General features: G+C 36.7%; 1 protein-coding gene across 2 annotated transcripts in view; it reads right to left on the reverse strand.

Annotated features, from left to right (window-relative positions):
- Top2b (DNA topoisomerase II beta) overlaps nucleotides 1–27,823 on the reverse strand; it is a 60,571-nt gene that overhangs the window by 18,512 nt on the left and 14,236 nt on the right. Inside the window, 23 exon segments of one of the 2 annotated variants that reach the window (NM_001100858.2) lie at nucleotides 28–223; nucleotides 661–861; nucleotides 1,752–1,886; nucleotides 3,652–3,883; nucleotides 4,354–4,502; nucleotides 4,708–4,829; nucleotides 6,285–6,399; nucleotides 6,587–6,679; nucleotides 7,053–7,162; nucleotides 8,067–8,172; nucleotides 8,268–8,378; nucleotides 9,321–9,446; nucleotides 9,587–9,744; nucleotides 10,431–10,569; nucleotides 12,263–12,400; nucleotides 12,483–12,584; nucleotides 14,761–14,934; nucleotides 18,096–18,308; nucleotides 18,883–18,980; nucleotides 19,986–20,131; nucleotides 22,486–22,549; nucleotides 23,813–23,903; nucleotides 25,123–25,278. In NM_001100858.2, coding sequence (NP_001094328.2) covers nucleotides 28–223; nucleotides 661–861; nucleotides 1,752–1,886; nucleotides 3,652–3,883; nucleotides 4,354–4,502; nucleotides 4,708–4,829; nucleotides 6,285–6,399; nucleotides 6,587–6,679; nucleotides 7,053–7,162; nucleotides 8,067–8,172; nucleotides 8,268–8,378; nucleotides 9,321–9,446; nucleotides 9,587–9,744; nucleotides 10,431–10,569; nucleotides 12,263–12,400; nucleotides 12,483–12,584; nucleotides 14,761–14,934; nucleotides 18,096–18,308; nucleotides 18,883–18,980; nucleotides 19,986–20,131; nucleotides 22,486–22,549; nucleotides 23,813–23,903; nucleotides 25,123–25,278 — 3,175 coding nt within the window. 2 annotated transcript variants of the gene reach the window in all.

A 27,823-nucleotide genomic window follows, 5' to 3' on the forward strand; every position in this document is an offset into this window, starting at 1 on the left:
CTCAAATCTTTAAAGGCTGTGCCTTACCTATCGTGATTTTCCCTTGTATCTTCTCTAAAATGAAACGGGCTTGATTGTTAAGCTTTGTGGATTCTGCTCCCAACATTCCTACAAGCCACTCCTTCCGTAAACCATAATAACTTAACCGTAAATCAAAGAATTCTTTCAAAATGTCTTGCACAGTTTCATACTTCTTCAGACATCCCATATGATCAAAGAGTACCTACATAAAATACAAAGTTTTTTTCTTTAAATTCAATAAGTCTGTACTGGCATTTTAATTTATATAATATGTATAGTACTTAAAATAACTCTAATGAGTATGCACTACCCCTGAAACCCACTAAAAAGAAACAAAACTTATTAAAAACATTTCTATAAATATTCCTTTAGTGACAGGAATTTGATGAATGCAATGATCAAAAACTATGAGAAAGTTTAAATAGTAAAAATCTTGAGAGACTATTTTTTAGAGGGTTTCTTGGGGGCGAGGTGGTGGCTTGCAGTTAAAAGTACACACTGTTATTGCAGAAGGCCTGAGTTTGGTACCTAGCACCAGAGGAAAGAAATTAATCGCTGGATTCTTTAGCATTCAAGTTTACTGTTACAGTTCTAATTATGATTATCTAATGTATGGCCCTTTAAGAAAGATTACATTACCATGGAATTGCAAGTAAGAGTGGTTTGGAGTTTAAAAACTTTATGCAGGCCGGCAGCTTCCGCTTGGGCGAGCTTCTCTTCTGTCATCTTCACCACAAATTTCACAGTTGTATCAGTGTGATATTCTTTGTAATCAGAAATCAGTGCTGGTGTTTTATCTGTTCCATTAAGCATAGGTTCTAGGACCTGCTCCTTGTATACCTATGAAACATTTAAAAAGACAAGAAATCTTGTTACAATATACTATCATGTTCTCAGTAGTCACATAATATTTTAAAAATTCTGCAAGGAAATTTCACATATCAGTTCATAGTATATCACAGTTTTAACTCTTTTAAACAATGTTAACATTGCTATCTTATATATACAAATCTATTTCAGTATCTAAAAATACAGAGGCAGAAAAAGAAATTTTCTTTGTTGTTTCTGTTAATCAATACAAAGGTGATATATAAGGGTGTGTGTGATGGTGAGAAAAGACATACAAGATGACAGTTCTGGTTCTGAGCTCCTTACACACCACGACGCTCTCTAAGTCTTAGGTGAGGGAGGCTGACATGGCTAGACCTAGTGGAGCACTTCGAGTCATAGCAACTGAAACTGATGTGAACTTACTGAGCATGTTTATATTGGCCTACAATAGTTCTCATTCCAAACACAAACATACAATCTCCTTTTTATATGAATTAAAAGAAGCACCCACTAATGCAATGCTTCTCAACTTCACAATGCTGCGGTGAACCCTACTCATCCAATTCTTTTGCTGCTAATTCATAACTGTAATGTTGCTGCTATTATGGATCACAGGATAAATATCTGTGCTTTCCGATGGTGTTAGGTGACCCCTGTGAAGCAGTTGTTCAACTCCACAGGGGATGTGACCCACAGTGAGAGATACTACGATAATATAAACCATACTGTTTTTTACATATACTTAAAAACTAAAATTGAAAATTAAAAATATAAATGCAAATACAAAGGTAAATAATAACTCTGGAGATAACCTTTATATAGACACAGAATAAACAAACAGGTGAATTCTTTGTGCCACAAAGAATAGAGCAATGCATTTCTCGCTCAGTTATACTAACCTGTGTCCAGGTTCTAACTGGAAGTTCTGTAATCTCTACTGTGTTTCTGTCCACCACAAATATCTCACCACTAACAGCATACTGGTTCTGACCAAGCTCCTGGATGGTGCCTTTGAAGTTCTTATAGTTTGGAAGCTGATGGGGAAATAGAAATGACTTGATTTGACTGTGCTCTTGAGCGCCAATACCACCTCTAAAAATGCACATGGCCTACTGATACAGCAGGTTGATATGACTAAAACTTGTTCTCACTTGTTACTTGCTAAGTTTCTTGGTCTTGGATTCATAGCTTCTGTTACTATAATCTTCCCAACACTTTGCGCAGGCGTCCTAGGTTGGTCTCTTTTTCAGTCTGCTGCCCAATCTCCTTCCATGTGACCTTAATATCTTTTAAATTCAATCTCCTCTTACTTCACACTGAATGCCTTGTAGAGTTTGTCTGGATCCAACTGAACTTTCTAGTTTTATTCTAATGACTTTTCTTTCCTGCAGAAGCACTACTTTTCTCCCATGCTCTGAAGATTTTGAATGCCTAACCATCTCCTGTCGTTTAGACAGTGTGAATGCTCTACCAAGGTTTCATGTGATAATATAGCCACCACTGTAAGAAATCTGAGTGAAGATTTAGAAGCCCCATGACTGAATCCTAGAATTTTGCATGAAGAAGGAAGAGAGGGCAGGAAGACAGAACACACACACACACACACACACACACACACACACACACACACTCACACACACATACACACACACACTCACACACACACACACACCCTCCCCCCCCCCGTATGAAGACTTGTGCTGCCAGAGGACTCTGCCAACAAGCACTAGATGAGGCATCTGGCGCCCAACCCCAGAATTATAAGCCTCTTTCCCTCAAAAAAGTAACCCCCTCAGCCATTTCATTGTGATTACAAAAAGACTCCATCCTCTGACTCAAACTCAGCTCCTAATTTAATTCACCAACATAAATTTACTCATCCTTAACTAAATCACAGATTATTTCCTCTTCAAAAATCTATACTATATTGCTATCACTAAGAAGTTCAACATATAGCAGGGGACATTTTGGGCATATTGAATACCTTTGATCACTATAAATTTAAGCCCTGACAAGATATTAATTTTGGAAAACAAAGACCCTAATTCTTTCACTCACCTCTTAGTACAGGGCCATGGGATACCAGGGATATAAGAAGCATATACTAATAAAATAATAACTAGTGCATCATTCTCACGTGGATCTGAAACAGCTTAAATAGAACACTATCGTAGGAAATAATGTGGAGCTTGGGTATTAGTAAGATTGTTTTCTGGGGATGCATGAAGGACCTGAGTTTATATCCCCAGTATCCACATAAAAAGCAAGGCAAGGCTGCATAAAGCAGTAACCCCAGCAAAAGGATGAAAAACAGGTAAATACCAGAAGCTCACTGGCTTGCCAGCCTAGCTGAAATGGCTGTGCCCAGTTCAGTGAGACATTGGGTCTCAAAGCTTCTGCACTGCGTGCGTGTGTGTGTGTGTGTGTGTGTGTGTGTGTGTGTGTGTGTGTGTGTGTATGCGCACACGTGCATGCATGCACATAATATGTCATGATACAGAAACTTTTCACAGCTTGATACTTTAACATGTGAGTGTACCAAGAACACCAGTCTTTATACAATTCAGAGACTTTAAACCCTGAATAAAGTACAAGGTATTTTAAAATTTTAATAAACAGTTTCACCCCATAAAACTTATCTTCAGACTCATTCATTTATATGTTTCAGGTAAGCAAATAAATTTATATCTTAATAGGATCCTATCTACAACAGCTCTAAATGAAAAGATCCCATTATTTTTCTAAGAGAAATTTATTTTGTCCTTTATTTAAATAAACAACCTAAGCCATAACACTTACCATGGGGTGAGGATCCAAACCTTCTAGCATCCGCCTGACATTGTTCACAATTTCTCTGGCATCATAGTTGGGCAATTTACAAGCCCATCCAGTCCCAATACCCTCAGCACCATTAATCAAAACCATGGGGATTATGGGGATATACCACTCCGGCTCTACACGCTGATTATCATCATAAAGGAACTTAAGCAAGTTATCATCCACAGCTGGAAAAAGTAGTCTTGCCAGAGAGCTAACAAAAGGAAATAGAAGAATATTGTTCTGCAAAATGAAGCTTTATAAGGGCTTACATTTTAATAATTTTGACTAGATAAAATAAAATTCACCTAATATTAGTACAAAGGCATATTTCTCTCAAGCACAAACCAGTATAAGAGTTCTTATGTACTTCGATATTCACTTACTTTAAGTGCTTTAATAGTGTTAGATAACTTTGTAAGAAGTTCCAATTATTCTGAATAAAATACCTACCCCATTTTCAGTCTAAAGAATAAAATTAAGTACAGAATAAAAATGTATTTTACTAGCACTGATTTTTACCAAGAATGCATAAAAGTTAAGGTCAAACTATGTATGATCAAATAATTTGGAATACTCACCCTGAGCAGAATAACTAATAATCCTCCCCCCTCACCGCTATGAGTGCACTAGACGTTGACTTGCTATAACAAGCTTTAACCAATGAACCAGACAATGATGTACCTTAACATTGTGAAGATATAACGGGGGCTTGCAGCATCTTTGCCACCGTGAAGCCGAGTTCCAAACTGACCAATGGGCTGAAGCAAGTTAATGTTGTTGCTGCCCACAAAATTCTGAGCCAAATTCACAATAGTCATCATCAACGCTTGCTACAAAATAGAAAGGAAAAAAAAGGAAGATAAGATTAACAGCTTGTATTTTTTAGAACTATGTCTCAGTTTGTACTGAAACTGAAACTCTAAATTCCATTGCATTTTCAAAGACCTCATAAAAAGAAAACTACTCTATTGTGAATGATTATCATTTTGCATGCCAAAATTACAGTTCTCAGTTGACTTCTTTGTTAACGCTTACTTCTCCATGATGATAAGCAGACATTTCAGCAACAGATCCAGCCAGCTGTGCGACTTTAACTTCACGTTTATCATTCCTCTTGAAACAGGTAAACAAAACTTTTCGTTGACCTGGCTTGAAGCCTATTTTTAAAAAGAACAACCCACCTTTTAAAATAGTTTTTAAACTATTTTTAAAATACCACCACTGCCTGAATCTCAGTCCCACCTCTTCCCCAGATCACCTTCATGACTAACCTCTGGTAGGCCATGTAACCTACACTGTCTCCGATCCTCCATAAAGTTTGTTAACCATTTTCTTATCTGTCATTTGTATATGTTATAAACAAAATACTTCAAAATGTCAACTCTTTTAGTGGCAACATTACATGTTTGGGAGAAAAATGAAAGACATTTACAGTTCTAAAAAGTAGTAATTTAAAGATTTCCTGGACTTACGGATCTCCCCAGCAGTGTCATACTCTTCCACAAGAGTCTCTATTTCGTGTGACTATGCCAGCAGTGGTGGAAGTGTTAGCAAACAGAAGCTCGATGGTTTCTACTGCATATCTACAGTCAGGAGCACTTACAACTGCTTACTGCAGTAGTTAGGAGCACATTAGACTTGAGAACCTTTGTAATCTGCGTACTCCAGCCAGCTGAATGAGCAAATTACTAAACCAGTCTCAGTGCCCTAGAAGCAACTGAAAGAGCGACCTTCTAACACCCTCAGTCACGGGACTCTCTGCTGTTCTCTCCTCCTTGTGTGAGAACAGTGGGCACAGCAATAACCTTATCCACACATGCTGACAGTTGCATTTATCATTGTGAGGCCAGAGCATGAAAGGAAGAAGATAATAAAATATGGCTATGTCTTTGAAAATTTCATAATGGAACTGAGGAGACAAAATTAGCTCAGACAATAACAGGTGCATAAGAATAGCACGGACGTTCATGTATCTGAGACCAATGTAGACTGGAGGACTATTTCATAGAAGGGACACAATCTCAGGCTAGACGTGATAGATGGACACAACTGTTACTAAATGAAAAACCAAGCAACACGAAGATGAGCAAATTTGCTATGATTATATAATTGGGGGTAGAGTTGTTCCAAATAAGAAAATCAGTCCCAATAGAAAGTTTCTAAATTCTGCAAGCTAGATTATTTAAAATTATATAAATTATTTAGATTGGGTTTTGTTAATGAGATTTAAAGGCACTTTAAAAGCGTAAGTCTTTCATAAACATTTAGACAAAGTTCTATTTTACTTAATTTTTGAAATTTCAATTTTTAAAATTATTTGAACAACAAAAAAAGAAAAAAAGACCTTTAAAGAAGGCCCTTATTTTTCCTGAAAAAACTCAAAGAAATTGTAAAAATAGTAAAAAAAACCATCAGCTCTCTTACCTCAAAAGCTTTAAGCTCTTTTGAATCAATTCTTCTTGTTTTCTAAGATTTCAAATAAGAATTGTAAACGGGCTATAAACTTTGGTATTTTAAATAAGAATTTAAAGTGGCCCGGAGGGCAGCCTAAAGTACACATAATTAAACCATATAGAGCATGCAAGGATAAGAAACTTTAAGAGATTACTCACCATCCACAAGAGAGGGTATAGATCTCTCATTGTCCGAGTTTGAGAAGAGAATCAATTCCTTGTTGATGAAATCATTGTATGTCAAATGCTTAGTTGCTGTACCATATAAAAATTGCTAGGAGAAAGTTACATAGCAATGCTGTCACTCTGACTGCATGAATGTCAGTCCAAATCATTGTATGTCAAATGCTTAGTTGCTGTACCATATAAAAATTGCTAGGAGAAAGTTACATAGCAATGCTGTCACTCTGACTGCATGAATGTCAGTCCCACCTCTTCCCCAGGTCACCGTCATGACTAACCTCTGGTAGGCCATGTAACCTCCGCTGTCTCCGATCCTCCATAAAGTTGGTTAACCATTCTTTTCTGTCATCAATCTTCTTCTTACTAAATGCCTTTAGAAGTCCAAGCAATAATGCCATCATTAAAATTAATTTCATTATAAAACTTGAATTTATAAATGGTAAATAACTCTAATGAACTAAAGCTGTTTTCCTAATAACTTTTTTTTTCCTTTTTCTTTTTTTCAGAGCTGGGGACCGAACCCAGGGCCTTGTGCTTGCTAGGCAAGCGCTCTACCACTGAGCTAAATCCCCAAGCCCCCTAATAACTTTTAATCAAAATTATATTTGAGCTTAGTCCTTTTATTAAAGATATAATAAAACCAAAGTTCAGCACGTGAAAAAGAAACACTCCTCACACAAGCCTCTGGAGGGACGCACAGCAGAAGGGAGAGACACAGAGTTGTCTTCATTCACGACAACTCACCAAGGTAATGGCAGCATCATCCTCAGGGCCAGCATATCTAAACAAAATGCGATGCCTTTCCATATCAGCAAAATATTCCTTGGCTTCCTTAGCTGTACTGGTACCCAATCCTGAGAAATTTAATATAAAACAGGGTCACAAAGAATGGCTGTTCAAAACCACCAAATGAAAAACTTATAGGGAAAGAAAGTCATTAAATTGTTATTAATTGATCAAGCTTAAGACGGACAACCCAAACATGTGCCTCATGACTTAAATATACAATGCTACATACTAATAATCGTTTCTGTCAAACAAATTTAACCCAAATATGATCACATTCTGACTTAAGTATCATGTAACAGAAAATAAGCAAACATGAGATTGTTTCATATTAAAGTAATGGGAAAATTTAAGATGTGGCAAATTTACACAGAACAGTCTCTTTAATGAATTAAAATAAGGAAGTATTCATGAAATATGAAAAGCTTCCATTCAGAGATTTAAAAGACCCATAAATAAGATTAGCAATTGTTTGGATCTCGATTTAAAATATTAAACATATAATACATTAATATAATCTTTAGAAATTCTAACTTGGTTGGATTTTCAGTATGTTTAAAAAAAGAGTATTTGTTAGATACACACTAAAGTAGTGACAATTGGAACAGTATATGTCTAACAGTCATTTCATAGTAACATTTAGCTAAGCAAGGCTAAATGGCATAAAACAGTGACTGTCAAAATGAATAAGCAGTTATATTCTTACACAATATTTGTGTGTGCACATGATAAAATTCAAAGTGCTAAGTAGAAATTCTGTAACTTTTTTATTATTATACTATTATTATTATTATTATTATTATTTGTGGGAGTTTAAAATTTTTCTTACAGAACTTTCTATTAAAAATCTTCAATCAGAAATAAATTGATATTTTTAAAATCTAAAAGACAAACTTTCAAGGTATTTTACTATTCTCATAAAATAGATTACCTAAGCAGTCACTTTATAAACGTCAATATTAAAGTACAAACCTTTGTAGTACTTTATTTTCCAGGCTTTCTGGTTTTCTATATGTTTTTTCCACTCATCAAATTCAGGAATACTATAAAAGGAAAGTTCCTGCTTATTTTTGCTCGCCTTAAATTAATTTTTAAAAAGGAAAGAAAAAAGAAATTAGTTCTTCTGATAACACTTAAGAAAACAGTGCAAAACTAAAAGAATGCAAGCTGTACCTTTACAATGGGAGTAATGAATTCTTCAAGAAAGCCATGCTTCAAAAGTGATGGCCAATTGTGATGAATAAAATTGATTAGCAGGCCTTTAATGTGAGAACCATCTTGATCCTAAATAAATGTAAAGTAAAAAGTCCCATAATTTTATAAAATATAACTACTTTTAAACAAGTTTTAAAATGTGTGAGTGAAGCCAAGGCAAAATTCCATTCAAACTGTAGATACGTATTTAGTGAAAAAGTATAGATTAGATGACTGTCTCTACAAGGTCAGTTAACAATAGACTGAACTCCCTTGTCCTTACATAGCAGACATGGAATAGTGTACCAGCCTGTTTAAAGGAGGAAAAGTCCTTCCCGGTTATGAACCTCCCGGGGCAATGGCAGAGGGAGATGGCTGGAGATGGCAGAGGGAGGAGCCATTTGCATGTCTCCTTAGGACATGAAAGGTGCAACAGCTCTGCTTACAACTATCCTGCAGCCTTTCCTGGTGACTTTTTCGCAAATGCTTTTACACTTTAAGAGATGCTGTTGGTTACATATAAAGTGCTCCCTTTTCAATTCTAGTTCTTTCTTGATTACTGCTATGCTAACGTCCTCCTTGGCTTGGTGCATCCTAACTTAGGCCACCATGTGACAGTAGTAACCACCAACCTACTAGGTGACTGTTTTCCTCTTACAGACCCAACATTTCATTCCTACTCCCCATAGTCTCAGTTACTGTGACACAACACTATGTTCTGTTCTTTTCCTATTTCCTGCACTTCAAGAACATTTTAAAATAGCCAATAAAATTAATAACTGCCAAAAAATGAAGTCATATAAAATGAGCTTCATGTGCAGGGTTCCATACAATAATGTGTCCTCTAGAAGCACACAATCACTTTCACCTTTAATACTTCCTGAGACAATTATCAAAACTCAGTCTAAGGGTTAGAAACGTAGCTCAGTGGTAAAACATCTGTCCTGGGTCCAGCATGCACACATACATATATACATCAATAAGACAATCTGAAGATATGAACTGTAAATATGTAATAACTTTCAGACCAACCTGATCAGTCATAATCATAATCTTCCCATAACGTAAAGTTTTCAGAGATTCTGCATCATCATAACTTTTCTTGTATTGCAAACCAACTATTTTAATAATATTGTTTATTTCTGCATTTTCCATAATCTATACAAGAAGAAAAACATTGAAATTATTTTTAAATTACTGAGGTATAAGAAAGTATATGTGAGTCTGAATCTACATTTGAAAATTCAGTTGAGCAATATGTTAGAAATGTCATGGAGCGTGTGGAAATGAGTACGAACCTGTTTATGAGACGCTTCTCGTACATTGAGAATTTTACCCCTGAGAGGGAAGACTCCATATCTGTCTCTCCCAATCACACCTAATCCAGAGACAGCTAGAGATTTGGCAGAGTCCCCCTCTGTTAATATTAATGTACACTCCAGGGAATGTTTGCCACCTGAAAAATATTTTAAATTAAATATATTTTGAGTCCCTTATTTCACTTAGAAAAATATAGCCAGAAAAAATTATCACTAACAATGATAATGGAAGACCTTATATTATGCTTAATGAAGTTTAAATGGTAAACAGTAATTTGTAAGTGTAACTGTAACGTGTAAATTTTAAATACATTGTACTGAATTTCCAACCTCTTAAGAGAGTAATAACGAGTACATGAAGCAATTTCTCCCTTCTGACCTTCGCCCCTTTTCTCTATGTATGTATGGTGTCTACGCACCCAAGCAGAGGCCACAGCAGGACATTAGCTGCTGTGCTCTGCTGCTCTCTATCTGATTACTAACCTTGAGACAGAGTCTTCACTAAACCTGAAGCGCACTGTGTCAGCAAGGATGACTGGCCAGCCAGCTTCAGAATCAACGTGCATCTACCCAGCCCCTGTCGTGCAGTGCTAGGGTTAACGGCACAGACAACCATGCCCAGCTTTGTATATGGGTGCTAGGGATTCAAACTTAGGTCCTCAACGTTTATACTGTCAGCACTCCTACCCACAGAATCATCCTCCTAATCCTATGTGAAGCAATTTCAATTACACTCTGAATAGAAAATCTTAGTCTAAATGAAAACTTTTCATAAGTAAATAAAGGTTAAACTTCAAATCCTAAAACTTGATTGGACTCTTACCAGCATCATTGGCATCATCCAGTTTGGGAATGCCTTTGATTTTGCTGTACTTTACTGAGGAGCACTTCTTATTCAGCTGAGTCTGAGCCTTAAATTTCACCCAGTTCAATATGCTTTCTACAATGCCACAATTAGAGGCCTTAAAAAAGAGAAATCAAGGATCAGCAGTATATAAAATAGTTCATAAGTTCATCTAAAATTTATACAACTGTCTATGACAGCTAGAATCCAGGCAGTTTGAAGACAAAATTAGAATGATTATAAGAGATTCTGGTAAGTTTTACTGAATGACAATAAACTGTACTATAGCTAGTTAGTCAAAGTAACTTACGCCACTATACACACAATGATCTAGAGTACTAAGACAAACAAGGAAAGTTCTGTAAACTTCATGAATATGAAGGTTCTAGTAAGGCTCTGATTACAAGTTAACATATTACTAATAGGAAAATCCAGACATCGACATCTCCAATACCCTTCCATTTAAAATGTGAAGCCTAAAACCCTATGAGAAAAAAAAAATACTGATTATGAAAATCACATTAGGATAACTCAGAACCTCATGCAAATCCTCATTCTGCTAACAAAGGCCTCACCTAACACATTGTCTATCATTTAGAATGAATTGGTGTATGATAAGATGGCAAACTGTTTCCCTAATAAAGCTAAGTATCTTCAATTCCAATTCTTACAGCTTTTTAAAATCATCCTTAGTGATGTGTTTTTTAGGAAAATAGTTTTCTAGCCAGTTCAATGGAAAAAAAAATAACCTGTGCCAAATCTAGACTTGACTCACCTAAATAAAACAAAACAGTATCTATAACCAAGTCACCTGTAAGAGCAACTGTTATGGTGACAGAAGGCAATAACGTAATGTGAGCTCAGAACTCATTATAAATAATCTACAGGTTGCAAAGCTACAACCTAAAAAGCAAATTTACTTTTGCTTCTTATACCCTACCTTTGAAAACCCATTGGGACATAAAAACATATTCTCCATGACAACTGTACTCTATTCCCCCACCACACTATAAAATTTCAAAGGACAGGGGCAGAGGGGGTGGGTGGATGGCACACACAGACACACAATGTACGGATGGATATGGTACAGATAACTTCGGCTGGCTGATTACATGATTACATTCCCACTGCCCAACAACTGTAAAGGTGCCTCGCAGATATTTACTAATGTCTAACTGGTAGTACTACTAACAAGGCAGCCAAGAGAAATCCTGAGTGCTGTACAACAGGTTACAAGGAGCCAATACAATATATATAGTCCGTTGCTATAAAATTCAGTTACAAATTTAAGATTTATTATTTATTTGTACCCTCATCTTAGAAAAAATTCAAATGCAATGTGTAATAATGTGTAAATGCTACATTTTTATAGGATGTATATGTATCTACATTTATGTATATGTGTAGAATATGTGTATACACATACATATATGTGTGTGTGTGTATAGCAGAGTGTGTGTGTGTGTGTGTGTGCGCACGCATATGTAAAACGGTTTGAACAAAAGGAGAGAAAGATGAAGAGAGAAGGCTGTGAGGCTCTGCATGTCTGTTGATGGAGACTGAACCTTTGCAATGGCCAACTCAAAGCTAAGGCACTTAGTTATGTAACTCCACAAAACAGTTAATAGTTTAGTGAGACAATGTGTTCTATCGGCAGAATGAAACATATTAGCTCAAAGTATAAGCATGCCTATGGCCACAGTTACTATCTGTGATAAAAGAGAAAACTTAATCACAAATAAAATTAAAAAAAGAAAAACTCTTTACTCTGTTCTCAATAACTTTGGAACACTAATACAAGTTTAACTTACCGCTTTAAAGAACTTTTCTGACAGCTGGCATTTAGACCCAAAGCTCTTGGGCTGCAGAGTCATGTTTTCCTTAGTTTGAGAATCAAAGGTTGGATTTTCAATAAGACAATTAATAAAAACCCATATGTGGTTTTTAACCTGTGAAAAATACAATAAAATGGTTAACATTAAAACAGGCATGACGTGGTAATTTAGCGGAACACATAAAAGCATCACTTACTTGAAATGGCTTCACTGATACACCAGCTTTGTTCTTTTTCTTAACTACTTCAATCAGTTTACCAACAACTTGATCTACTACGTAATCCACGTGCCGTCCACCCTGCAGAGGAGGAGTACAGAACACAAAATATCCAGCGATTTGGTAGTGTCAGCATTACTTCTTATCTAGAGGAGTCTGAGACTGAAAATGATAGTGAGGTTCTAAAACGTCACAGTGCCAATAAGTTATCGTCTCTCATTTCCCTCATTCCACATCTCATACCACACCTATGGTGTCTCCCAATACTCAAGACCAGTTCTCAGGTTATCTGAGCACCAAGGAATGTTCGGCAATGTAAGTGACATCACTCAGAGTTGGCATAGGTACCACATATTGACTAATGGCTCAGTCCCTCAGGATTGTCTTGAACTTTCAAATTCCCCTAAGCTACCTATGTAGCTGCATAACCAGAGAAACCCCATATCCCACTCTTAACAATCTGATGTTTAATAAAACCCAAGAACATATTTATACTTTACTTTCCTTTAATAGTTTATTATTATTAAAAAGATATTTTCCTAAGAGTGTCTTGCTAGATGTATAAACCGTTCTTAGGGCAGCCCCGTGCCCAGGATTGATGGCCAGCGCAGAACAGAGCAACGGCGTTCTTGGGGGTTCTTCCTCTGTATTTCACCTTACACGGTCTTTCGCACACGTGTTTGGTTTACAGTTTTGAGTTGTATGGGCTTCTCTGTGTGAGTGTGAACCTCTGCATCTATGTATGTTTCTTGTGCTTTTTCCTCAGCTATTTTTCCTCTGTTTATTTTGTCCTATTCCGGTTTGTTCATTTCTATCATATTCTATTTTACCTTTATTTTTTAGAAGGAAAAGGGGATGTGGATTAGGGTGGGAGAGGAAGTGAGAGGATCTGGGAGGAGATTGTGGAGAAGAAACTGTAATCAGAATATTTTGTAAGAAAAAAATCGATGTTCAATTTAAAAAGAAAAATAACAACAAAAACAACAAAGAAAGAACTCATAAAAAGTCAAATGGGCAACGAGTATAGATAAGACACAAGGAAAGCGAAGTCCACACAGCTTCCTGACCGTCTCCAGCAGCGCCACCCTCTCTCCCAGTACTACTGTGTCATTTAACCTGAGACCTCTCAGGACATCACTGCTTACAGTATTTTTGGTTGTATGTAAGTTTGTGCTAAATCCCCCAAGTTTTTTTTAAAAAAGGAACACAAACTACCTAACCAAGTTCCAACCCATTACTGGCGGGGTGGTTCTGCCAGGAGAACTACTACATTGCTGACCAGAGAGGCAATTTCCTCTCCCTAGGAATTCCTTGGAAGTGAGTTACAGAAATGCAACAGTGTCTGAGCACAGGAAACAAAGCCACACGCCATAGGGGGTAGCAAAGAAAAGCAGGACAAATAGAGGCCCCTGGTGCTCAATGGTCCTGTACAGAGTAGCAGCCTAACAGCACTCTCTTTTAGACGGAATTACCACTAGGTCCTGAGAGGAATGAGAGAGAAAAAAGGAAAACCTTTAAACCAAAAGGTTAACCTTTCAAAAATAAAGCTTTAAATCACTGCTCAACAGAACACAAACATCACTGGGATAAATTTCTGTTGTTGAAGAAAAGGATCAGGGATATTATTATTTTAAAAAAAAGAAAAGAAAAAACGTTAAAACATAAAGCTTAAACAAGAGTCACAAGTCACTGCTTTAAAGTAGTCACTGGCGTTTGCTTGCACTGCTCACTACTCACCATCAGGGACTCATCCTTTCAACTCCGTCATCCATTCACTCTCTCACTCACCTGGCAGAGTCTGGACTGAGGTCAGAGCCTTAGTCAGGTATGCTGAGTGAGTACTCTACCACTAGGCACACCACAGCCAATAAATGCTTCTGGGTAAGAAGAACTCAGTGTGATTTTGAAATTCAACAGCTACAGAAGGCTCAAGCTCCTTAAAATGCAAACCACATGTTTCACAGCCTGACTCCTCAGGAGCTCACTTAATATGTCTATCATACTCAAACCTCAGAATACAAACAAGGAACCGCATCAATCCACATTTCACAAAACATGTTCACTAATAAGCACTAAGTGCATTACCTTCTCAGCGTATACTTAAATATTTTAATACAACTATTTGATAAAATAACTTCTATTTTCATGAGTATATTTATATACCAAAGCCAGATATTTTTGCTGTTTTTGTTTATTTCATTGTTTAAAGTACTGTTTTAACAATAGCTTGGAAAACAAGAAGAATCTGGACACTTACTTTTGTAGTTGCAATACTATTCACAAAGCTGATCTGCTGGAAACCTTTTTCACTCAAGGTTAGACAAACATCCCATCTTTCATTTGCAAGTTCATGAATAACTTTGAGAGCGACCCCAGTTTCATCCAATTTGTCTTTCACATAAAGGTCTACATAGCTGCGAAATCCATTTACCTATTAATTTATAAAACAACGAACAGTTACAGCATAGAACCTGTGCTTAGTTACTTCTCTTACTTCCACTCTCACTTACAGCAGTTTTTACTCAAGACGCAAGCCATCAAGCATTCCACCGAGCATGCCCTCTTGATCTCTGTTCTGAGAGCATTCATTTGTGTGTGTTTGATAAACATGAGAAAACATGCCTAATATTTAGGGAAATTACATAATTTTTCAGAAAACTATTTTTTTTGTAAAGGACAAATGTTAACTTTCCAGTATAAGTTCAGACATGAGAAAAATTAAAGCAAAAGGCATCTGTATCCTATGGAAAACAGCTAACTAAATAAACTAACAAGTTTTCACAACTCCAAAAAGAACTTAGACTAGAAATAACTGCTATTCTGAAGTCTGTAGAGAGACGCATGCTAGAGAAAATCTCAGTACCTCAGCTTAACCAGAGCAGAGGTTTGATAGGATGGTAAATACCTTAAGACAGATGCTGTAACTAATTACTACTAGAAGGATGCAAGCACGGGAAGGAAACTTCTGGGCACGGTTGGGAGAAGCTCCTATCCAGCAAGCTTTCTGTCCTGGGCCCACATGAAGCCTTCACACGGAGAGAACAGGACGGGTCAAGAGAGGACACACTTGCCACCATGGTTCTGTCCAGGAGAAGGCAACAGCAGCCAGGGAGCATCCACCCAGCTTCCATTCTCTTACAGAAAGGAAACGAGACAGGGCCTGTCCTAATCTGTAGGTCAGTGGAGCCCAAGAAGCAGACTAAGGAAGACACTGGCAGAAAGCTGCCAGAGCTATGAAAAAACTTAAGAGCAAGTGAAACATCTCTGCCTGTGGAAAGATGTGAAACCAGCCTGTACAGAATAGGCTCAATGTGCAATTCAAGACTGAGTTTTAATCAGATATTAAAGAACTCATCTCTTGCATGCTACCCTAAGACTAATAAGCCTCTCATAGCAACAAAGCACAGGACACAAGCCATCTCTTCCAGGGAGCTCGAAGACACCAACAGTTAAAACTAGAAAGAAACAAACTTCAAACACTTGGAGAGATTAAGACCAGTCCAGTAACAAAGCCCATTTACCAGTGCCCACCACTATACACAAAACAAAGTCTTCCATAAATACTTTCAGGAATACCAAAATAAATTTTAAAAGTTGAAAATAAAGTAATTATGAGAAACATTGGTGAGGAGCACTTCTGCTCTCCCAGGGCACAGAGAGCCCAGGTTCAATTCTCAGACCATATAAAAGCTCACAACCATCAGTAACACATGTGGTGTACGAATATATATGCAAGCACAAAACTGTGTTTTTATATCCTAAATAAATAAATAAATAAATCCAGATTTTAAAAAAAATCTCAAATGTTGTAACGACACTATTGTTAGTACAATACTGTCTCTAGTGGGAAATGCATGCCACTTCAGTAGAGAGATGAAGTTCAAATAATAAAGAACAAAATGGAAATGCTAAAAGTCAAAAGCACAGAAGACGTAAGAAATGCTACCGACAGGGTCATCAGGAGAAAGTTGAAGGCACAGAGCAGAAGCTAAACAAATGAGACAGAATAAATAGCTCAGTACTGAAGGGCACACTAAGTCAGCAGTGTTTGTACACCAGAGGCAAGAGAAAGAATGGATCAGAGAGTTGACACGGTCACATCTAAAAACTTTCAAAATTTGTGACAAAACTGAAATAATAGACAGGGGCTTGAGAGACGACTTAGCGGTTAGGAGCACTGTCTGCTCTTCCAGATGGTGAGCTCAGTCCCCAGCAATCACTTGCCCTCTTCTGGCATGCATGTGTACATCCAGATAGAGCACTCATATACATAAAATAAATAATAAATATTTTTAAAGAAATGAAACAATAGAGACCAGATGCTCAAAGACATCTCACAGGATAAATGAAATAACGAACAAAACCACCACACACACAAGTACACATTAGCTGTATAAAATCCTCATGACAAAGGAAAAAGAAATATGTTAGCATTACCAAGAGAAGAATACAGAAAAACACATCACAGCAGATTTCTAATCATTCCATGCCAAGAAAGAATTGAGTAGAATCTTTACATGCTTAACAAAAATCACTGTCAACCCTCACAATCCTACTGAAAATATCCTTTAAAAGAGATGAAAAAAATTCAGGACTTTCTCAAACAATAACAGGGAATAAATTGCCAGATGTTGCACAAGACAAGTTAAAGAAAACCCTCAAGCAGAACTGTAGACTACATAAAAACTCAAAACTGCGATGAATGGGCCCTGTGCGTAATTAACTGCAAGTTCTCAGGAGGCTGAGGCAGGAGGGCTGCTTGAGCCTAGGAGTCACAGGTCAGCCAAGACAACACAGCCACCAAAACAAGACAGCAACAAACAACAAAAACATGTATCTGCAAGCACACTTGTGTATACATCTTGGAAACTGAAAACTGTACGAATATTTCTTCTGCCTCCTTTTCTTCCCCACATGATGATTATAATCTATATAAATAGGGCAAAATGTCTTGGGCTTGGGAGACAGTTCAGTGAGTAAAACACTTGGAATAAAAACAGAGGCCTTGAGTCAAATTCCCCAGAGCCAAAATAAAGCCAGGCATAGCAGCACACATCCTCAATCCCAGTGATCCTACTGAAAACTGGGGCAGAGGCAGGAGAACCCCCAGCATGCCTGGCACATGCTGCACAGTGAGGCAGTGAGGACAGCAAAGGAACCTGTCTCAAACAAGATGGAGGGAGGGCCAACAGCCGAAGCATCTTCTGTATCCTCTGACCTTCAGATACATAGCATGGCATACACACACACACACACACACACACACACACACACACACACACACACACACACACACACAATGTCTAGTAGCAATGACAAGGAGTAGAAGGGGGACCTGGGGGTTGCAGACTTATGAAGTCCCTTAGCTTTATTCCTAAAAAGATTTCAAAGCATAAGATGAGAGAGATTCATTGTTTGAAAGATTAGAGGACAGAAGAACATATACAAGAAATAGAAATTATCATCACTTTAAAATAGTAATCATTTAAACGCACCAGTTAAATAAAATCAGACAAGATTTAAAAAGCAAGGTGCAACTATCTGCAGTCTACAAAATAACAACACTATTAAATTATTTTCCAAGACACTTACAGGCAACTTCTTGCCATTGAACATGACCTTGACGCCTTTGCAGGAACCAGCTAAATCGTATGCCCTTCTGGTCATGAGGGCCACAATGTCCTTGTCAAGTTTTTCCATCTTAAACTTGGCTAGATCTGGCTGGAATGTTATGCATGTATAATCTTCCCCATCAAAATGTTTGATTTTGGCTTCAGAAGTCTTCATCATATTATTCATCCATGTCTTTAAAAGAAAATATACACAAGTATTTCTTTAATGCTTCTAACTTTTGTAACACAAAGAATCAGCTCACACAAAAAAAAATTATTTACCACGCATTTTTACTTTCCAACCTCATAACAAAACACCTTGAAACTGATTAATATTAAAATCAAATATAATTACATGAAGGTTGGTAATAAAAATAAACAGCACAGCTTTTATACAAAGGCAGTGAAGTATCTTTCACATTCAACACGCCCATGGATTTTTATAAAAGTAAACAGACATGTTTATTTGATAATATTATTTTGGCATATTTAAAATTCAGAATGCTTTCCAAAGGCCTGCCGCCATTTCTTACATATGAACCTGATCACTCAGAGGAATTTTCCTGCATGTTTAAGTGGTTGCATCTGCTAAATAAAGCCTCCTGCCTTAGGACACATAAAATCTCCTAGACATTCTTCCTTCTCTTTGGCAACTTGCTTAATACTTTTAATCAAACACAAAAAGTTATACCTAAATTTCTATTATCTAAGCAAAACAATAAAACATTTTTAAAGAAATTTTAAAAATGGCCATGTCTTTTTCATACCTGCTTAAAACTATGTTTGTATTCTTTGCAAGCCGTTTCTACTGTAAACTTTGTACTAAAAATATTACAAAGTTTTGCACCATAACCATTACGGCCTCCTGAAAAACAAGTCAAATATGAAATTTTTAGTTAGAGTTATTTTAATGGAAGTTTATTAACTTACCTATCACAGAGCAAGTTTCACATAAAACAGTTCTATTCATTGTCTCATTTTCTCAAGTACTATGTTTGTACATTTTTATATTAAAAATATTAGAACTTAGTAATATAATATAGATACTATATAACATACAATATAGTATCATTAAAACATTTGTGATAACTTTCATGATTTAAGAAAAATAAGCCTAGTACTTCATAACACAGTAAGTATATGTGAGTATGAAATCTAAATTTCCTAACAAAGTCACCTCATTTATATCAACTTCTCAGGGCTCTGTACTTTAAAAAAGTTAGCAACCTACTGAGGTAAAATATTTTTCCGAAGTACCTTATATACAAAGTCCTTTTTTCTCTCTTGATCCACTTAAGGAAAAGAGTTAAGGTCTTTTATTTTCAAAAGCTCTGTAGCAAGAGCTACAGAGTCGGCTGAGTCCTAAAGAGCATTCAGGTTCAATTCCCAGCACCCACATGGCAGAAGCTCACGTCCATCTGAAACTGCAGTTCCAGGACAACTGACAAGCTCTTCTGGCCTCTGCAGGAACCAGGCACACGCATGGTGCACAAACATACACGTAGGCAAAATACCCATACATATAGAATGAAATATGAAAAATGTGAAAAATATGTGTGTGTATATATATATAAAACAGTTAGGTACCATAGGATTATGATCTAAATCAAAATCCAAACTGTCAGTTAGATTAGAATTCCAGCAATTTTTTTAATTCCAGCAACTTTATTCTAAAGTCTGTATATTACCCAATTTTTAAGATGATACTATTAAAACTATATAATCAAAAGAGATAATAGATTTTTTTAAAAATATTAATCTTAAAGATTTTCTCACAATGAAACTTTATATGAGATGTTTTAAGAAATGGGATCTTAGTAATTACATAAGAAAAGTGATACTTATCAATCAAAATCCATTCAGACTTTACCTGTAACTTTTTTCTCATCATCATCATAATTACTCGATGTTAAAAGCTGTCCAAAAATTAAAGCAGGAACATAAACTTTCTCTACTTTGTGTTCTACTACTGGAATGCCTTTTCCATTATTCCAAATGCTTATAATATTAGATTCACTGCAAATACATAAGAAAAATTTAAAACTTAAAATTAAACATGTTAATTTACAAAAAAATATTGAACTGTAAAATAAGTCTGAATGGTTGCAGCAAGATATAAGTCAGTGTCAATTGGGAAATAACGATATAGCTTGATAAAAACAAGTACTTCAGTATTAGAGATATAACTCATGTTAGGATCAATAAGATCTGCAAGATATGACCACAACGTTTCTTAGAATAAACCTTTCTCAATCTCCAGGGCAAATGGATGGAACTAGAAAATAACATCCTGAGTGAGGTAACCCAATCACCAAAGAACACACATGTTATGTACTCACTGATAAGTGGATATTATCCCAAAAGCTCGGAATACCCATGATACCGCTTACAGATCACATGAAGGTCAAGAAAAAGGAAGAGTGAAGTGTGGATGCCTCAATCCTACTAGGAGGTGGGACAAAATAATCATAGGAGGTTGAGGGCGGGAGGGACATGGGAGGAAGAGAGAAAGGGGGGGCGTGGGCAGGATTAGGTGTGGGAGGAGACAGACAAGATATGCAGAGGGTTAGGAAATTGAACAGAAGTGTGTAGCAATGGGGGATGGGGAACAGGGGTAGCCACCAGAAAGTCCCAGATGCCAGAAAAGCAAGAGGCTCCCAGGATGCAACAGGGATGAGATTAGCTGAAATGCCCAACAAAGGGGAGGGAACCTGTAGAGACCATATCAAGAGGTTAGGCATCCCCCTGGTTGACAGATGGGGACACCCACCCTTCACAAAACTTTATCCCAGAATTCCTCCTGTCTAAAGGAAATACTGGGATAAAAAGGGAGCAGAGACTGAAGGAAAGGCCATCCAGAGACTGCCCCACCTGGGGATCCTTCCCATATGCAGCCACCAAACCCAGTCACTATTGGGGATGTCAAGAAGTGCTTGCTAAGAGGTGCCTGATATAGCTGTCTCCTGAGAGGCTCTGCCAGAGCTCTACTGATACAGATGAGGATGGTTACAGCCAACCATTGGACTGAGCACAGGGACCCCAATGGAGGAGTTAGAGAAAAGACTGAAGGAGCTGAAGGGGTTTGCAACTCCATAGGAAGAACAACAATATCAACCAACCAGACCCCCCAGAGCTCCCAGGGACTAAACCGCCAAAAAGTACACATGAGGGGACCCATGGCCCCAGCTGCATATGTAGCAGAGGATGGCATTTGTCTGGCATCCATGGGAGGGGAGTCCCTTGGTCCTGTGAAAGCTTGATGCTCCAGTGTAGGGGAACGCCAGGTGGAAGTGGTGGGTGGGAGAGCACCCTCATAGAAGCAGAGGGGTAGGATAGGGGGTTTCTGGAGGGGAAACTTACAAGGACGATAACATTTGAAATGTAAATAAATACAATACCAATAAAAAAAATTTTTAAAGAGTAAAAAGGAGGCACAGTTTTAAAAGAAGCCATTAGGCATGATTCTCTCTGCTGCATTTTGGCAGAGCAAATAAAGCCAATGATTACTACCATTTTAATTTTCCAACTATCTGTTACAGCTATACAATATATACAAAAAAGGCACAAGCAGTCTAAAATGTATCCCTTTCTCACTTATATTTTGTGTGTTGAAAATCAGTGTCATAAATTAACTTTAAAGGCTTTTAAATATATTTCTAAATCTTTTTAATTTAAATTCTAAATCTTTTAAATTTTCTATCATAAAACTATTAGTTTCTACCATGAATGGTAATGGACAAAGGCCACTAACTAGCAATAAACCCTTGATGTAGGCAGTAACTTAGATAAATAAAAATTCACCTATTATATTGCTTTGAGAAGTGAGATGAACATTCAAGAGTATATGAGTAAGATTTTCAGAGACACAGATACAAACTGAATACCAAAAACTGCCTTAAAAAGCTAACTAGTTGAACATGTGATAGGCATTCTATAATACCCAGCACTATTCAATTTATTAAGTACGCCATATAAAATGAAAAGAGCTAAATTCAAAACATGAAAAATGAATTTATCTCAGAAAGCCCAGAATAACACTAACATCCTGAACACTCCACATCCTGGAAAGAAAAAAAAAACTAAGAGAAGATGAATAAGTTCTCTTAACTGAAACGGAACCAACAAAGAAAATGGTCAAGCAGGTGCCCTGTGAGGAATGAGCACAAAGGACAGAAAGGAAAGAAGGTAACCAAGTCCAAAGCAGAGGAAGACAGTAAAGCCACAGAGCCATGTACATGGTCAACACATATACATATGGTCAACACACTTGATCATAAACAACACATATACATACGATCAACACATCTGATCATAAACGGGGGATTGCCTGAATAAAACAACACATAAAATTAAGTTTGAAATATACTTACGGATCAATAGAAACCTTAATACAGGTCATGTTCTTATCCCTCTGCTTGTTGTCAGCAGCATTGACTACAAGATTAAAGCATCACAGTGAGTGATGGAGCACAGGGTCATATCAGCTGATGCACAACTACATGTACATCCCAACTTAGTAGTAACATCTACAAGTGGTAACAGTCGGTCACTGTTAACTTCAACTATAAACATACTGTTTGATAAATTAAACTACATAATTCCAAATTACACACACACACACACACACACACACACACACACACGGTAGGGAGTGTTTATTGACCTACAAATATAAAAAAAAAACCAAAAATCTACTTAAAAGTAAAACATATAGTTTACTTTATATCTTAGTGACAAGTCTTAGTGACCTTGTCTTAATCTCCTTTAACAAACTAATGATTTTATATGCAGATTAAACTAGGTTTTTTCACTGAAGTCTTGTTTTAACTGGTCTTTAATGCCCTTATGATTCAAATTTCTAAATCTTAAACTAATTATAAAAATACTTTGTATAACTCATATCGCAAAAGCTTACAAGCAAAGACCCTCACTTTCCAAATTAAAAGACCATGTACTAGCCCTAAAATAACAGAGGCCAGCGCACAACCAGGCTGACTCCATCACTTTTCTGAAGGACTCACAGGAAGAAACTCAGATCGACAGAGTTAGTCTAATAAACCTCAAACTATATTAGTGAGCTGAGCAGAGAATTTCTAGGAAGTCAGGCCAAGGCTAAAAGCATTTACAAGGCGTAAGCATTGCCTGGGTCAATTACTTCACTGTAATTGCCTTACTCACAGGATTAGGAAGGACACAGAAGCTACTAAACTAAACTGCCCAACAGAAACACCTAATCACTGGGTGAGAAAACTACATTTACATGTCCAACCTCCAACTCACACAATCTACCAAGGTCAGGCCTTGCAGTGTCTCTATATAACATGCTTCCTGAATAACCTGATACAATAAAACCCAGATGAGGATGTGGGCTCTCTGTGGAATTATGAATACAACAAAGTAGCTTTGCACATGAAAAAACATCAGGAAAACACTAGGAAGCAAAGAAATACAAAACTATTACAGCTGCAAAGCATTTGTCTGAAGAACATCTAACACATATTTATTATCAATCAATATTATTTATGTTAATATTATCTATATACAATAAATTATTGGTATTTCATATACTAGCATATATAGTAAAATAAAAGCCAGCAAAATACTTTATAAAATTACACTGCAAAACTTACTTAGTATGTACATGGTCAATACACTGATAGAAATACATGCACAAATACATGCTAAGTAAGTACTCACCCAAAATTTCATCAAAGATCTTGTATAAGCCCGGAACAAAGGTAACCTCTCTGCAGTTCATGCCTACATCTTCGTCATACACCCACATTAACTGTGTTAAGAGAAGGATTCGAAAACAGTTTTACAGCATGAACTCCTAACTCCGATTTTACACAGCAGAAACCTGCATTGTCCACAAGGTATGGTGGTGCATGTACATCTGTAATCTTCACACTCAGAGAAGAGAGAGCTGCCACAACTGAGGTCAGTCTGGCCTACATGTAAATCAACGTTAGTCAGAACTACAAAGTAAAACCCAGTCTCAAAAAACAGACAGACAAAACAAAACAAAATTAAATACAAACAAACAGAACCAAACAATCCATATTGTCGGTTACTCTATTTAAAACAGGCATTCAGAGTAAAGCTAAAGGTAAGGTCATAGTCTCACAATGAACTTAAGTAACTAAAATTGAAAAGTTGTACAAGTTGCACTGTTTGTATTTTATTCACACATAAGGTCAGCTTTAACATGAGGCTCTAACCCAGTAACAGTTTGTGCTGAGCCATGGGTAAGGCCCTGGGTTCGATCCCCAGTGTCCAGCAAAACACCTCTGACTTCATTTTCTCTGACAGTTTCATAAAGCAGAGGTTAGGAGTCCTAATTCTAACACTTCTACAGCAGATGGGGACCCCAGATCAAATTCCTAAGGCCCAGAAATTTCTGTTTTCTGTCAAGAACTATGAATCATTAGAAATAATACTATGTAATGTTTAAAATTATTTTTTAAAAAAGCTATTTACTTTATACTCTCACTTCATAATTTATGCTTCTTCTATAGAAAAAAAATTAGCAGGGTAAACCAATAAAAGCCTGATTTTGAACTTCCCAAAACTGTTAAGTCAAGCAGGGTATACGTAAGCCAAGAGCACAGTAAACATAAGTAAATCAGTTCTATAAGGCATCACTAATGTAAACCACAGTATACACTATGTTGAACTTTTAACAAATTCTTAAGGCATCGTTTTATTCTACACTTCTGTATTCTGATGTCCTTATCTCCATAAAGTGATGAACAGATTTCCATTTCTCTGAGGTCTCTCTCAAAGTTCATTTTGGTTTTTGTTTGTTTGTTTTTCTTTTGGTATGAGTTTCAGGCCCGGAGTCCTGTGCATTATGAGCTGTATCTTAGCTCCTCTGTCCTTCTTAATCATGACATAAACAAACATGAGGTCACACACTTACGAACTAATAACCATAACTTTATTAAGATATTTAAAAAGAAGATATGCATATCCCCTAATCTCAATCAATTTTAGCAAGTAATTACCTGTGTCAGTGGTTCCACTGATCCAATGTATGTATCAGGACGAAGGAGAATATGCTCCAGTTGGGTCTTCTTCTGGTACACTCTCTCAACAGACAACTTCTTGGAAGAATCATTTTTGTTCGCTGTCTCCAACTCTTCCTTTTTTGCAGCATTGTTCTGATAAAAAAAAAAAAGAGTCCAAATTAACCAAAAAATCAAATTTAAATATCCTAAAGCAAGAGGCAAACAAAAATGTGTATGGACACATGACATGGTACCCATCTTTCAGTCTCACCAATGTCCAAGTTCTAAAGGCCACTGTTAACTACTACTAGCACTTAGCCAGCCTGGTTATTATAAAATAATCAGGATTAGGAGAGCAGGAGCCACCTCTCTAAGATATTAAGGTACTGTTTTGTGTTCCGCAAGATTTCCTAAAGGACTTAGGTTGCAGTCAGGTTACAGAATCAGAATAAAAACTGAATGGCTATGAGGGTCACACAAACCAGTCTACGTAGTTAATAAATACAATAGTTATAAAGTCCTCAAGTTGCTCATCTTAGTAGATCATGTCAGTTTCAGTTCAGGATGACCCGATACAAAAGCACCTGCAGAATCATTCCTCTGCCAGTTCCAAGGATATAGAGCTAAGTATCATGGTAATGGTAACCACTCCTACAACAGCTGAGAACCAAATCAAATTCCTCACAGCAACAGAGAGAGCACTTCCTTCTAGATTCCCCAATGCTGATTAATATGGTATCTTATTAATAAAAGAAATTAGAATGGCCTATTTTCAGTTTCTTAACATAAACATAACACCATGTCTTAAATTACATCTTTAAAATGTCATTATATATGTTGCAAAATAAAAATGTATGCTTTCCAAGTAATCTAAAGAACAATATCAAAATAAGACTTGTAACAGAAAAACCTCAGGGAATTCAAATATTAAGTGTAATTTCTCAAGGTCTTGAATATTTTATATATATATATCTATATGTATATTTATATGTATATATATTTATATGTTTATATATAGCACTTAATGTTTCAAATACAAATTTTACTGATTTTTGCTATAGTCATATTTTCTTTCATTTATACACTTATCCATGAATAGTGCTAATTCACTTAAAAATAGTTTTGTACAAAAGAAAATAATTATTCCATAAGGTTTTCATATTCTATTTTTGTCAAGAGTCTGATGATAAACTAAATGGCCAGAAAGATAAACTGTACTTTTAAAGTACCAGTTCCCAAATTACTAATAATGTTCTCTGCTATTTCAATGTTTATAAAAATAAACTATTTTAAAAATGGGCCCTGTGATGGGATTGTCAGTTTGATAGGATGTAAGATTACCTAGAAGACAAGCCTTGTGGGCGCATCTGTGAGGATGTCTTAAGAACAGTCTAACAAAAATGGAAAAGAGCTGCCCTGACTGTGAAAAGCATATGTAAAGTCAATAGACTAAAAGGAAATCACCAGCAGATATCTCTACGCTTCCTGAATGCACATGTAATATGTAATATGACCAGCTCACAGTACGTCCTGGTCCCTTAGTTAGAGCCACTCTCACGCCTTGTCTTCCCCTCTAAACTGCCCAAAGTAACCCCATTTTGTCCAGATTTTAAGCAACTTCTCCCAACTGCGAACCTTCTCATGCAGCTGCAGCTACCGTTTTGGGTGGTCCACAACATAAACAAACTGTTCTGGTCAACTAAACTGAACCCTCCAACTCTAATCTCTGTCCTCTTCAAGTTTTTCCTCAGGTATTTTACCACAGCAAATAGAGGAGTAATAACCTCTGCAGGTTCAGAATAGTTAGAACAAAGATCATAATGACTAAAATCATTCTCTAACTACTTTAGAATGTGCGACCTACCAACTAAAGGAAGGTAACCGTCTATCAATAGCTTAGAAAGACGTCTGAAAGTACATGATTGTTGGCACAAAGACTGCAAACCGATAACAAGCACCCAGGGAAAAAACTTTCCATCAAGTTTATTTCTCTAAAACAAACATCAAAATAAAATATTTTCAAGATTGACTCAACCTGAAGTTAGTGTCTACATAATTTAGATTTCAAAAGTTGCTTTAGGAGTTTTTGCTAAAGTAAATTGGCATCTGGAGATAGACAACAGGGATAAAGCCCTGCCTCAAAACATTTTCAACAGTTTAACAACATTCCTGCACCTTCTTAACCAATGGTTACCACCTCACCCTCCCCTTCTACCTACTCCCAAATGACTATAAGAGAAAAAGAGATATGAATCTCCCAAAGTCCTATCAAGTTAAAAGAATTGTCATCCTTGCTAAGATGAGACCTTAAGAATCAGAAGACATAGTGTAATGTCAACAAGATTGAAGATTAGGAAACTTCAAACCCCTTCCCCACCGAAACACAGACTAAACTGTAATATATGAACCATTCATCCTTGTAAGAAATCTAGAAACTGCTTAAGAGGTCCTGTCCCTTGGGTAAAAAAACCCAAAACCTCATCCAAGCCCAGGAGCCTTCTGAGCAAGGCAGAACTGGGAGGAAATGCGACTTCTTTCCCTGAGTAGACCGCTAAAGAAAAAGTAGAGGAGCTACCACAAGGACTGATTGCTGTCTTGAATCTAAGCAAGCACTGGCATCGGTTGCTCAACTGAGAACAAAGGAAATCAGAATGATCTGGTCCAGCACCCAGAGTCTGCAGTTCTAGGGATAGACATT

The sequence above is a fragment of the Rattus norvegicus genome, chromosome 15 (assembly GCF_021556685.1).
Source record: "Rattus norvegicus strain SHRSP/BbbUtx chromosome 15, alternate assembly SHRSP_T2T, whole genome shotgun sequence".
Classification (NCBI taxonomy): Eukaryota; Metazoa; Chordata; class Mammalia; order Rodentia; family Muridae; genus Rattus; species Rattus norvegicus.